This window comes from Entelurus aequoreus, linkage group LG10, assembly GCF_033978785.1.
Source record: "Entelurus aequoreus isolate RoL-2023_Sb linkage group LG10, RoL_Eaeq_v1.1, whole genome shotgun sequence".
Taxonomy (NCBI): domain Eukaryota; kingdom Metazoa; phylum Chordata; class Actinopteri; order Syngnathiformes; family Syngnathidae; genus Entelurus; species Entelurus aequoreus.
The window spans coordinates 47,666,842-47,680,915 of NC_084740.1; the positions used below are offsets into that span (position 1 = coordinate 47,666,842).

General features: G+C 41.1%; 1 protein-coding gene across 1 annotated transcript; it reads left to right on the top strand.

Moving 5' to 3' along the window:
• Positions 1 to 4,765: 4,765 nt before the first annotated feature.
• On the top strand, positions 4,766 to 13,576 carry LOC133658714 (X-linked retinitis pigmentosa GTPase regulator-interacting protein 1-like). Its single transcript, XM_062061067.1, has 2 exons — positions 4,766 to 5,456; positions 13,081 to 13,576. Exons 1-2 carry the CDS (start codon positions 5,345 to 5,347, stop codon positions 13,266 to 13,268), a joined length of 300 nt encoding a protein of 99 aa, XP_061917051.1. The 5' UTR covers positions 4,766 to 5,344; the 3' UTR covers positions 13,269 to 13,576.
• The last annotated feature ends 498 nt before the right edge of the window (positions 13,577 to 14,074 follow it).

Genomic DNA, 14,074 nt, shown 5'->3' on the forward strand with positions numbered 1-14,074 from the left:
TCACTCTCACGTTCTTCATCCACAAATCTTTCATTCTCGCTCAAATTAATGGGGTAATCGTCTCGGTCCGAATGTCTCTCGCTCCATTGTAAACAACGGGGAATTGTGAGGAATCCTTAGTCTTGTGACGTCACGCTAATTCCGGTAGGGGCAAGGGTTGTTTTTATCAGATACCAAAAGTTGCGATCTTTATCGTCGTTGTTCTCTACTAAATCCTTTCAGCAAAAATATGGCAATATCGCGAAATGATCAAGTATGACACATAGAATGGATCTGCTATCCCCGTTTAAATAAAAAAAAAAACAGTTCAGTAGGCCTTTAACTCATTCTCTTTCTATGCCACATCAATATGGAATGCACTCCCAACAGGTATAAAAGAAAGGGCATCTCTATCCTCCTTCAAAACCGCAATAAAAGTACACCTCCAGGCAACTTCAACCCTAAATTAACACCCTCCCCGGATTGTAACTAATCAAATGTTTTTCTTGTGCTTTCTGATAGCTCTCTCTCTCTATGTCCACTACTTTTTCAATGTCCATTTCTCTGATGATGCAATTGTTGATGCTGATTGTTGACGACAGAAGTGTTGATACCAACCAAACCAAACCTCCCCCCCGGCCCCCCTTCCATATCCCACTCCCCGGATTGTAAATAATGAAAATAATTCAATGTATATACTCTGATGATTATCTTGTGTGATGACTGTATTATGATGATAGTATATATCTGTATCATGAATCAATTTAAGTGGACCCCGACTTAAACAAGTTGAAAAACGTATTGGGGTGTTACCATTTAGTGGTCAATTGTACGGAATATGTACTTCACTGTGCAACCTACTAATAAAAGTTTCAATCTGTCATGTCTGTGTTGATCATGTTTTTGTTTTGCTTGGTTTTTGGACTTTTTTTAGTTCTTGTCTTCACTCCCTTGCTTTGTCACCATAGCCACCATTAGTTTCACCTGGTTCACATTGTCATGTCACGCACCTGTTCACGGTTAGTCACGCACCTGTTTTCACTTATCATGTCACTATATAAGCTTTTCTGTTTCTGTTGTTCGTCCTGGCGACATCACATTCATGCTCCACATTTATGCTCTGCACCCTTTATGATCACGCTTCTTCACGCCATGTTCACAGTTCCTTGTCACGTAAGTTTTTGTTTAATGTTCATAGTTCTCCGCCATTGTGCGCGCCTTTTGTTTTCCTAGTCAAGTTTTTTACCTCCGCTGTGAGCGCCTTTTGTTTATACCCTTTTGAGCCTTTTGAGTTTAAATATTAAAACATGTCCTCACCTGCACGTCATGTCCAGTTAACTTGCTTTGCACCACGGAAAAACAATCCACGCCAAGGACCAAGTCGTGACACAATCAATCAAAAAATCCAAGCAATGTTACCATGGACGCTCCTGCTTATTTCAGCAAGACAATGCCAAGCCACGTGTTACATCAACGTGGCTTCATAGTAAAAGAGTGCGGGTACTAGACTGGCCTGCCTGTAGTCCAGACATTGAAAATGTGTGGTGCATTATGAAGCCTAAAATAGCAGAAGGGAGACCCCCGGACTGTTGAACAACTTAAGCTGTACATCAAGCAAGAATGGGAAAGAATTCCACTTCAAAAATCTGTCTCCTCAGTTCCCAAACCTTTACTGAGTGTTGTTAAAAGGAAAGGCCATGTAACACAGTGGTGAACATGCCCTTTCCCAACTACTTTGGCACGTGTTGCAGCCATGAAATTCTAAGTTAATTATTATTTGCAAAAAAAAAAAAAGTTTATGAGTTTGAACATCAAATATGTTGTCTTTGTAGTGCATTCAACTGAATATGGCTTGAAAAGGATTTGCAAATCATTGTATTCCGTTTATATTTACATCTAACACCATTTCCCAACTCATATGGAAACGGGGTTTGTATATAAGACTTCCACAATATGGACTCATTTAGCCTTTTCAAATCAAGAACACACTTATTCCAGGATGCTTATTCACTTTCATTTCAGCTATTTCTAGTTTCTTGTCTAAACTGACATTTTCTGTTTTATATTGTTCAATGTTGTAATGTTTATCGTCTCTAGAAAGGCACCTTATAAATAACATTGATTATTATTATTCGTATTATTCTTAAACAGAGGATTTGGTCCTTTCACATCATCTACAACCTTTTTTTTCTTCATGAGAACTTTTTTTTAAAAATACAAACGGCGGAGGTTTACTCATTTTTTGTCATGTTTATTTTCATAGCTTCTTTGAAGCCAAACAAAGGAAATTAGATTATTTTGCCAGAGCACATTTGTATCACTACTAGAGGTATTTTGTCAAAAATAAAGGATTTAGCGTTGTATTAATATGAGCAGCAACATTTCAATGGTACTATATGTAGGACTTTACAATACTGTACTGCCATCTACTGGTGACTTTTGGCTACCGCACGATAAAATGACGTGTAGGCGAGAGGCAGTGGCTTAGTTTCACTTTCACTTTGCCTTTTACCTCATTTTTCATTATCAGAATAAAACACAGGACCAAAATGTATCGACTTATTGGTGAATAATACAACAATATATAGCAGAAATATGTTGAATTATTTATACACAATATAACATGAACAAAATGCTGTGTCACATGAATGGTTATTAAAGTAAATACTTTGTGAAATGAAAAAAACCCACAAGTAATGTAAAAAAAACATGGTGTTTATTTTGTGATGTCAATATAAAACATAAAGCAGTTTGAATAATGAAAATTAAGTCTAATAAACAAGTTGTGTTCTTCAACAACAACCACGTATTTCAGTACAACAGTTTGGCCAACAAAAATAAAGAGTGATAGCTCGCACATCTAACACACAATCTTTGTGCCTCACCGACAACTCAGCCAGCGATCAATTGGATGAGATGACAAAACATTTGAGCTAGTATTGATGTTATTGGAACACTAACAAAGAAAGCAGTTACATAAAGGAGGAGTAAACAAAGTACAGACTTTATAAACAAGTTGTGACAACACATCACCTGCTGCATGCTAACTCTCAGTCCCAGCAGCTGACGGAAGGACGCTAGCTTCAGGTTCAAAATGAAAGTGCAACATCAAATATTGTTCTCCTCCAACAGCATTGTGCTCTTAATCGCACACCCACACTCCATGGAAGTAGAAGCCATTGAAATGAAGTGAAACGAAGAGATCGGCTCCGTTAGCTCGGAGGGAACATTTTCAAAATAAAGTCCATGAAGTCACCGCCATGTCTCCCAAGCCGTACGACTCTAGTGAGCATGAGCAGACGCTGCGGCGCTTCAGTATTCAGGAAGTAAGCAGTTGCATAAAATGCGTTGATAAATGACGGTTTTTTTGGTACTTAAAAATGTAAACGTGTTACTAAACATCTGGAATTTCACCGCTGTGTATCATTATAGCGTTTATTGTTACATCCATAGTCCATTAACAAGTAAAAAGTCAAAGGCGGTCATGGCATGTTCTTGCCTTAAATGCTGGTCAATTGTTTGGGGCATTACGGCAAGTCACAAGGGTGGTCACGGAAAATACAGCGGTTGGCGTGGTTCAATTTGAGCATCACAAGGAAGTGAAAAACACCAAATATGGGCACATGACAGGAACTTATATACCACATGCAGATAACAAGCAAACTTAAGTCCAAAACAGTTACAAAGATGCAACAATTTTCTCACTTTCGGACGAAGCTATCAACCGCTATTCTCTCTGGTCGGTGGAACCAATCAGATGTTAGGACCCGCCCACTGACTTTGATGGCTGAGTTTGAAAGATAAAATACATTTATGTATTTAATTCCATTCTAATGAATTATCACATTTAAGTAATTATTTAAAGATGTATTTATTTGTTTAGTTTTTGTCCCATTTGACCCTCCATATTTTCGGAACAGCAAGACTTCCACAATATGGACTCATTTAGCCTTTTCAAATCAAGAACACACTTATTCCAGAATGCTTATTCACTTTCATTTCAGCTATTTCTAGTTTCTTGTCTAAACTGACATTTTATGTTTTATATTGTTCAATGTTGTAATGTTTGTATCGTCTCTAGAAAGGCACCTTATAAATAACATTGATTATTATTATTCATATTATACTTAAACAGAGGATTTGGTCCTTTCACATCATCTACAACCTTTTTTTCTTCCTGAGAACTTTAAAAAAAACAACTAAAATGGCGGAGATTTACTCATTTTTTGTCGTGTATATTTTCATAGCTTCTTTGAAGCCAAACAAAGGAAATAAGATTACTTTGCCAGAGCACATTTGTATCACTACTAGAGGTATTTTGTCAAAAATAAAGGATTTAGTGTTTTATTAATATGAGCAGCAACATTTCAATGGTACTATATGTAGGACTTTACAATACTGTACTGCCATCTACTGGTGACTTTTGGCTACCGCACGATAAATTGACGTGTAGGCGAGAGGCAGTAGCTTAGTTTCACTTTCACTTTGCCTTTTACTTCATTTTTCATTATCATCAGAATAAAACACAGGACCAAAATGTATCGTTTTATTGGTGAATAATACAACAATATATACATCATTTTAGTTAATGTAACAATTACAACAAACTAATGCAATTAATCATTTTATTACAAACAACAGTTTTAACAAAGTCAATAATGCAAAATAAATGTAGAAAATCAAAAAGTGATCACGCTCCTGATTTACTACAAAGCTTTGAGTCTTCTGCGCATGACACATCTCGCGAGAGCAGAGCCGTCATAGACGAGAGCAGAACCGTCTTGTAACGTCAAGCGTGCCAACTGTCGTGAAAGCACATTGACGCAGAAAGAAGCCAGAAGGACGCTAATAAGTCAGTCTTATTATTTGTTCTCCAGTTTGTAAAAATGTATGTCGTATAAAATACATCTTTGAGTCTTTAATTCAGGAAAAAACTCGTCTCGGTGAGCGACAACCTTATCGTGCTAGCAAGTTTAGGTAGCTTAGCTTGTTAGCTGCTAACAAAGAGACGCGGATGTTATAAACACATCGCTAAGTAGACATCAAATGTGAGTGTAAAGTGTTGAGATTGTGTGAACATGTGAGTGTAAAGTGTTGTGATTGTGTGAACATGTGAGTGTAAAGTGTTGTGATTGTGTGAACATGTGAGTGTAAAGTGTTGTGATTGTGTGAACATGTGAGTGTAAAGTGTTGTGATTGTGTGAACATGTGAGTGTAAAGTGTTGTGATTGTGTGAACATGTGAGTGTAAACTGTTGTGATTGTGTGAACATGTGAGTGTAAGTGTTGTGATTGTGTGAACATGTGAGTGTAAAGTGTTGTGATTGTGTGAACATGTGAGTGTAAAGTGTTGTGATTGTGTGAACATGTGCAAAAGAACGATAGCAGATTACCAGGCGGAGTTTTCTAGAACGAAAGAGAACAATCAACTACTGGACGCTGTTTTCAAGAAACATCAAGTTGTGTTACACACAACAGGTTTGTTGACTTCTTACTCTCACATCTTTACTAACTTTATATTTGATTATTAACACTTTTCTTCAATAGATGCTTTGTCTTGTGGGGATGATGCAATGCTTTCATTTACATTCTTCATGAAAAGGAGACAGTTTGAGGTTGATGTTCCTCTCAGTTTGTAACAATGTGTGATTGATTGATTGAAGGAGTTATGAGAAGTTTGCATAGGAAAGGCTACACTTTCATCACGGTACACATTCACTGCTACAAGAAAGCCTGAGATGGTTTCAGTTGAAATATTTGTTCATTCACACATATAGAACACAAAGTATGCAGAAAGTAGCAAAAAGACAACAATACTGCAAGAAAATAGCAGCAAAAGGCTTTGTATATTCCCAGTTACGAGTAGCCACAACCTGTAATGTCTTGTCAGAGCTGCTTTGAAGGAAGTAAGGGATTTACACTCCTTTATGGCTATTGATAGGAAGATCCACATGTTGGTGGTATAGCAGGCAAACTAATTACAACCTTTTTTGGAGTGAGATCTGGTTGAATATGACTTGTACAACTACCTCTGGTGTTATAATGGTCAATATATTTTGAAGTATTTAGACAGGTACATGGGTATTTTAGTGGTATGGTGTATCTTGTACACCAGACCAACTGCAAGATGTACTCTGTCACCTACCAAGAGCCTCCCCACTTTAAGGAAATGGTTGGTGGAAAGGTGAGCCCGAGTAGGACGGTTGAGTAGAAGCCCAATCATTTTGTTTTGGCTGTCTGGAGTTTGTTTTTCAGGGCTTTTAAGGCGTCACGGTACTAAACATGAACTCTGTAGTCAAAGTGGGGTTAAATGAGTGCTTGTGTTAGAGTCTTAAGTGTATTTCTACCCACCAGCCGGGTGATCCTACTATGTAAGAACTAGGGTTGTACGGTATACCAGCATTTGTATAGTATCGCGATACTAATTAATCATATTCGGTACTATATCGCCTCTAAAAAGTACTACTTCTATGATTACATCATACATTTTTGGCATCACAACATCTTCTTTCGTTTAAAAAAAATATATATTATGTTTATAAAGTCAGTAAATATGTCCTTGGACACATGAAGACTTTGCATATGACCAATGTATGATCCTGGAACTACTTGGTATAGATTTATACCCAAATTTGTGGTATCATCCAAAACTAATGTTAGTATCAAACAACAGAAGAATAAGTGATTATTGCATTTTAACAGAAGTGTAGATAGAACATGTTAAAACAGAAAATAAGCAGATATTAACAGTAAATGAACAAGTAGATTAATAATCCATTTTTGACCACTTGTCCTTAATAACGGGGGACGGCGTGGTGAAGTTGGGAGAGTGGCCGTGCCAGCAATCTGAGGGTTACTGGTTCAATCCCCACATCTGAGGGTTACTGGTTCAATCCCTACCTTCTACCATCCTAGTCACGTCCGTTGTGTCCTTGAGCAAGACACTTAACCCTTGCTCCTGATGGGTCCTGGTTAGCGCCGTGCATGGCAGCTCCGCCATCAGTGTGTGAATGTGTGTGTGTGTGTGAATGGGTGAATGTGGAAATAGTGTCAAAGCGCTTTGAGTTCTTTAAAAAGGTAGAAAAGCGCTATACAAGTACAACCCATTTACCATTTAATAATATTGACAAAATAATATAATATGAATGACACTATGTTACTGCATAGGTCAGCAGACTAAATTAGGAGCTTTTGTTTGTTAACTTCCTACTAAAGACAAGTTGTCTAGTATGTTCACTATTTTATTTAAGGACTAAATTGCAATAATAAACATATGTTTAATGTACCCTAAGATTTTGTGTTAAAATAAAGCCAATAATGCACTTTATTGTGGTCCTTTCTATTTAGAAAAGTATCGAACAGTATCGAAATACATTTTGGTACAGGTCCCGGTACCAAAATATTGGTATCGGGACAACACTAGTAAGAAGAGAATTCGTCGGTTGATTCTTTGACTACCTTAGTAGTAATTTTTTCACTGGAGAGATTAGTCAAGCTTAGTGAAGATGGGGGCGCCCTGACGGGCTGCGGTTTGCAGACGCTCATGGTAGAAATAGAACAATTTGGCAAAAATACCGGACAATTCTTTTAATTTCATGGCTGGCTTACAGTGTGGACACTCCGTGGTCACATACGACCACCAGACAATTCTGGATGTGGATAGATCGGGCCGTTTTGGACTGAAAGATGTGTGTACGTTGGACCTCCTCGCTAGCATGGGAATACTTCGCAGTGGAGTCAAGTACCAGCGGGGACCGTCAAAGGAAGACACGTAAGCGGTGCGATCGGAAGCAGAAGCGGGGATGCCGAGCGGGGCTAACAACAAAGCTAAAGGCTAATCCCCACAGAACGCCGCTTCCTTCCATCCTGCTTTCAAATGTCCGCTCCCTGGAGAACAAACTGGACTATCTGAAGCTGGACTTTAATGCAAGACGTGAGATGAGAGACTGCTGCGCCATATTTCTAACAGAAACATGGGTGAAACCATCCGTTCTGGATGAGGCAGTTAGCATCGAGGGGCTAACTATGTTTCGGTCGGACAAGAGCAGATCTCTCACTGGTAAATCCCGAGGTGGTGGTGTTTGTATATATGTTAATAATAACTGGTGCAATAATGGGAAGATAGTATCACATCACTGCTCTCCTGATGTTGAACTATTACCGTATTTTCCGCACCATAAGCCGCACCTAAAAACCAAAATTTTTCTCAAAAGCTGACAGTGCGGCTAATAACCCGGTGCGCCTTATATATGGATTAATATTAATATTTATTTTCATAAAGTTTAGGTCTCGCAACTACGGTAAACAGCCGCCATCTTTTTTCCCCGTAGAAGAGGAAGCGCTTCTTCTTCTACGGTAAGCAACCTCCCCATAGAAGAGGAAGCACTTCTTCTTCTACTGTAAGCAACCGCACCCGCCCCCGTAGAAGAAGAAGCGCGCGGATATTACGTTTCATTTCATTTGTGTGTTTCTGTAAAGACCACAAAATGTCTCCTACTAAGAGACACGCGTACAAGGTTCCACTGACTTTTGATATTCCTGTGAACCGCACTGTGGATACAACGGGAGCACGTACGGTGAATATTCGCACCACAGGGAATGAGAAGTCGTCCTACTGTGGTTCTAGCTTGCCATGCTAACGGCCAGAAACTTCCACCCACGGTGATATTCAAAAGGAAGACATTGCCAAAAGAGAACTTTCCAGCCGGCGTCATCATAAAAGCTAACTCGAAGGGATGGATGGATGAAGAAAAAATGAGCGAAGACACCGGGTGACTTTTTTCACGCAGCTCCGTCCTTGTTGATCTACGACTGCATGCACGTCCACATCACAGATGGTGTCAAAAAACAAGTGAAGCACAACGAATAATAATAATTCGATGGGTTTGTGGATGAGTAATAACTTCAGAAAGTGAGCTTTAAATGTTTATTTTGTGTGTTGTGTGACACTAACGTTCGAGCAACGTTGAGTTATTGATGTTGCTATTGCTCTGCACTATTTTGAGTGTTACTATTTTTGTGATTGCACATTTGCACATTACATTTTGGGAGTGAACAGAGTTGTTAGAACGCTGGTTTGTAATATATTATTAAAGTTTGACTGACCTATCTGACTGTTTTGTTGACATTCCCTTTAGCGTAGCATAGGTGCGGCTAATAGCACGGGGCGGCTAATAGGTAAACAAAGTTTTGAAATATGCCGTTCATTGAACGTGCGGCTTACAACACGGGGCGCCTTATGGTGCGGAAAATACGGTAACTATAAAATGCAGGCCATTTTATTTACCCAGGGAATTCAGTGCTATGATCTTCACAGTAGTGTACATTCCCCCCAGTGCTAACAGCAAAGAAGCTTTGAATGCTTTGTACTGCTCCATCAATGAACTGCAAACTACACATCCAGAGGGAGTTTTCATAGTGGCAGGAGATTTTAATCAAGCTAACATGAAAACAGTGTTTTCTCATTTCCATCAATATGTGAATTTTGCAACCAGGGGTGGAAGCAAATTGGACTTAGTGTTCAGCAATATTAAACATATAAAGCTGCACCACGCCCCCACCTCGGCTCCTCAGACCATCTATCTGTGATGCTAATTCCTGCATACAAGCCCCTGCTGATCAGGAAGCAAGCTACAGTGAAGCAAGTGAGGACCTGGCCAGAGGGAGCAATGTCAGCATTACAAGACTGCTTCGAAACCACAGACTGGGACGTGTTCAAAGCAACCGCCACCGAAAATCACCACACATGTGTGGAGGAGTATGCAGAGTCTGTGTCCGCATACATTCAGAAGTGCATGGAGGATGTCAGTGTGATCAAGAACATCCCCACACGGGCCAACGAGAAGCCCTGGATGAACAGTGAGGTACGTGCAATGCTAAAGGCTCGGAACAAGGCTTTCAAGTCTGGCGACATGGTGGCATTAAAATCAGCCAGAGCTAACCTGAACCGTGCCATTAGGGTTGCAAAGTGTGCTCACAGTCAGAAAGTGCAGGACTTCTTCGAGAACCCTACAAACACTAGACAAATGTGGCAAGGCATACAGGTCATCACGGACTTTAAAGCTACCCCCTGTCCCTGTGACAACAGTATCAGCTTCCTTGATGACCTTAACAACTACTTTGCAAGGTTTGAGGCACTTAACACCACTCCGGCGAGGAAATCCATCCCTCGCCCTGATGAGCAGCCGCTCAACCTGGATATAGCGGATGTCCGGAAAACCCTGAGGAGAGTGAACCCCCGGAAAGCACCGGGACCTGATGACATTCCGGGCAAGGTGCTTAAGAGATGTGCAGACCAGCTGGCTGGGGTTCTCACAGACATCTTCAACATCTCGCTGACCCAGGCTGTGGTACCATCATGTTTTAAGACGGCCACAATCATTCCAGTGCCAAAAAACCCCACAATCTCCTCCCTCAATGATTACCGCCCCGTTGCACTCACCCCTATCATAATGAAGTGCTTCGAGAGGCTGGTAAAGGAATATATTGTCTCCAGACTCCCCCCCCCCCCCCCATATTCGACCCATACCAGTTTGCTTATCGCCCTAACCGCTCCACAGAGGACGTCATCTCCTCTGCTCTCCACCTGAGCTTAGAACATCTGGAAGGAAAGAACACACACGTGCGGATGTTGTTCCTGGACTTCAGCTCAGCATTCAACACCATCATCCCGCAGCACTTGGTGAGCAAACTGGCCCCCCTTGGATTCAGTACCCCCCTTTGCAACTGGCTGCTTGACTTCCTCACAGACAGACCCCAATCTGTGAGAGTGGGCAACAACACCTCCAGTGCCATCTCCCTGAGCACCGGCTCCCCCCAGGGCTGCGTCCTGAGTCTGCTGCTGTTCACGTTGATGACCCATGACTGCTGCGCCAGTTCCATTACTAACCACATTGTGAAGTACACGACAGTAGTGGGCCTCATCCGTGACAACAACGACATGGACTACAGGGAGGAGGTGAAACATCTTGTTGACTGGTGCAGAACCAACAACCTGGTCCTGAATGTCAACAAGACCAAGGAGATCATCGTTGACTTCAGGAAGCACCAGTCCAGCCACGCTCCACTCTTCATCAACGGCACAGCGGTGGAGATAGTAAGCAGCTCCAAGTTCCTGGGGGTGCAGATAACTGACAATATAACCTGGTCCCTACACACCGGAGCTCTTGTAAAAAGAGCTCAGCAGCGCATGCACTTTTTGCGTCGGATGAAAAGAGCACAGCTCCCTCCCCCCATTCTCAACACATTCTACAGAGGCACTATAGAGAGCCTGCTGACCAACTGTATCTCTGTCTGGACTGGAGCCTGCAGTGCCTCAGACTGGAAGTCTCTCCAGAGAGTGGTGAGGACGGCGGAAAAGATCATCAGGACTCTTCCTCCTATCCAGGAGATCGCAAAAAGCCGCTGCCTGACCAGGGCTCAGAAAATCTGCAAAGACTCCGCCCACCCAAACCAAGGACTGTTTTCACTGCTGGACTCTAGGAAGAGGTTTCGCAGCCTCCGAAGCAGAACCTCCAGGTTCTGTAACAGCTTCTTCCCTCAGGCCGTAAGACTCTTAAAAGCATCATAATTAAATTATCCCCTCAACTCCCCCCAAAATGGATTAACTCGCTGGAATAAAAAAGACAATATAACATACATCCATAAACGTGGACGCATGTGAAAATGTGAAATATATTTATCTGTACAGTAATCTATTTATTTATATATATTTATTTATTTTATATATATATTATTTATATATATTAATTTATTTATATATGCACCTTATTGCTTTTTTTTTTTATCCTGCACTACCATGAGTTTATGTAACGAAATTTCGTTCTTATCTGTGCTGTAAAGTTCAATTTGAATGACAATAAAAAGGAAGTCTAAGTCTAAGTCTAGTCTCTACGATGCAGCCAAGATAGGTAATCTCATTTTTGTTTGTTATAATATTGTCAGCCACTTTGACTGTGAAGTTATCTACTTTTCTGAGGTTAGGAATTCACCCAAAAACCTGTGTACTTGCCAGGCGAGTCTTAATTTGCCAGTTTGTCATTGAAAGCCTTGCCAGTCTAGGTCTTAAGGATTGTAGCTTTGCTTGTTTTGTAGCCGTCAGCCTCGGTTCTATGTTTTTTATGGGTACAGAAAATGAAGGAATGATCACTTAAGCCGCATACAGTAGTTCTACTTGTGGTAATCCTAGACTGGTCAGAAGTAACAACGAGGTCTATGAAGGTTGAAAAGGACTCACTCACCCTGGTAGTTTGCTTAATGAGCTAAGTGAGACCATGTTGGTGGCACAGCTTAGTGAAGGTTTTAAAAATGGGTGCATCCTTTCAGGACATATCTGTGTTACAGTCCCCAAGAAGATGTAAACCTGTATCAACATGTTTACACAAAACTCACACACTCACCAAAAACATTTTATACAGTAATCAAATCAAATTAAAGTTATAATTTCACTTCCTGATTCTGACTTACATGCAACAATACGTGAAAGTAAACATTTATTTTCAATAACCAAATTAGTCAACACTTGAATTATTATAAGAACATAAAGGTGAGTGGCTTTCTGTCAGTGTGTCGTAGATGGTCTACCCAATTCCTAAAGAGGAATTGTTGATGGAGATACTCCATAAAACACCACATAGTAAAACATGTTTTTGTTAAAAGTTCCTTTTGGCTCAGCCAACAAAATGACCACAAAAAGTATTCTGCATGATAACAAAAACATACCATGAATGTTTTTTTAAGTGATTTTGGAATCAGATTTTTTTAATTTCCAGGATATTTAAGTTATGGTAATGACAATCTCAATATTTACACACTTTACATCAGTGAGTGTAAAGTTAAGAATGCCTCAATCAATGCTGCCTCGTACTTATAAAACTTTTCCAATTGACCCCCATCAAATGTCCAAGTTGGTTTTGTACTCACTGTACCACTTTTGAATTAATTTTAGGACAAAAGGTGGTATTTCCCGTGTTTTTATTGGTTGTTTTGCTACACACTTTTAACACAACACACAAAATAACACAAATAATGTCATTGTGTTAACAGTGTCAGTCCAAAACTATTTATATTATCTCTGTATCTTATTTACTTATTTACCCAATAGACGTCCAGCAGACCCCTCACATTAAAGAGGAAGAGGAGGATCCGCAGCCCACCCACATGAAAGAGGAAGAGGAGGATCCACACATTAAAGAGGAAGAGGAGGATCCACAGCCACCCCACATGAAAGAGGAAGAGGAGGACCTACACATGAAAGAGGAAGAGGAGGATCCACACATGAAAGAGGAATAGGAGGCAGAGTGTGTTGTAGGGCAGGAGGAGGATGATGTCCGCAAGTTTCCACTGACTGTTGTCTCTGTGAAGACTGAAGAGCATGGGGGGGGCGTTGGCCTCCTGGCCGTAGTTCCTGGTTGTCGGCCGCATGGACTGGGTGGGGGGTGTCCGGGCCCTCTACTCCTCCTACTTATAGCACACACAGTCACACATATATAAGACTTTGTTGGATTGTCCTGCAGGGAGGCATGGCGGGGGGATGAGGATGCCTCCTATGGGGCTCCAATCCTCCTGTCTTGTCCCCTGCTCGTCCATCCCTCAATCTTAGCTGCTTTTCTGTCTTGCCACTGGTGAGGGCGGTCGCATCTCTCTCCGCTCCCTCCTTCCCTGCATGCTTGCTCTCTTTGTTTTTGTCTTGTTTGAACTATTTTGAAGCCTCTTTTCTTGAGCTGTCCTCAAATCTAAACATCAAAATGAATTTGATCAACTGGACTCTCGACGCAATTGACACAGTCTTTTCGACAAGGAAAAGAGGCTCGGGGGAGCCTGGCTGCCCTGATGGAACCATTGCTGCGGGGTACGTGAGAGATTCCTGGAATACTTGGAGAATCATGTGCCTCTCAGTCCTTTCCATCGAGGACGTGGAAGACATCTACCTATTTGGAGCTGTGATCGCAGGGCATTTGCTGATTGGGCTGGGCATTGCTCTGGTGTATCGTCAAATTCGGAAGACGATGGCAGCCACTCAAGGGGCCAACAGGCTGTTCAACGCAATGGAAGGAATGGGTCGTGCTGTGGGATCACAGACTGGAGCGATTGCTGAT

What these genes read in the sequence shown, in the direction of transcription:
- LOC133658714 (XM_062061067.1), top strand. Translation starts at nt 5,345, where the DNA reads ATGTGCAAAAGAACGATAGCAGATTACCAGGCGGAGTTTTCTAGAACG. An exon ending in AGTTGTGTTACACACAACAG is followed by an intron (nt 5,457 to 13,080) that starts GTTTGTTGACTT and finishes TTTACCCAATAG; the next exon opens with ACGTCCAGCAGACCCCTCAC.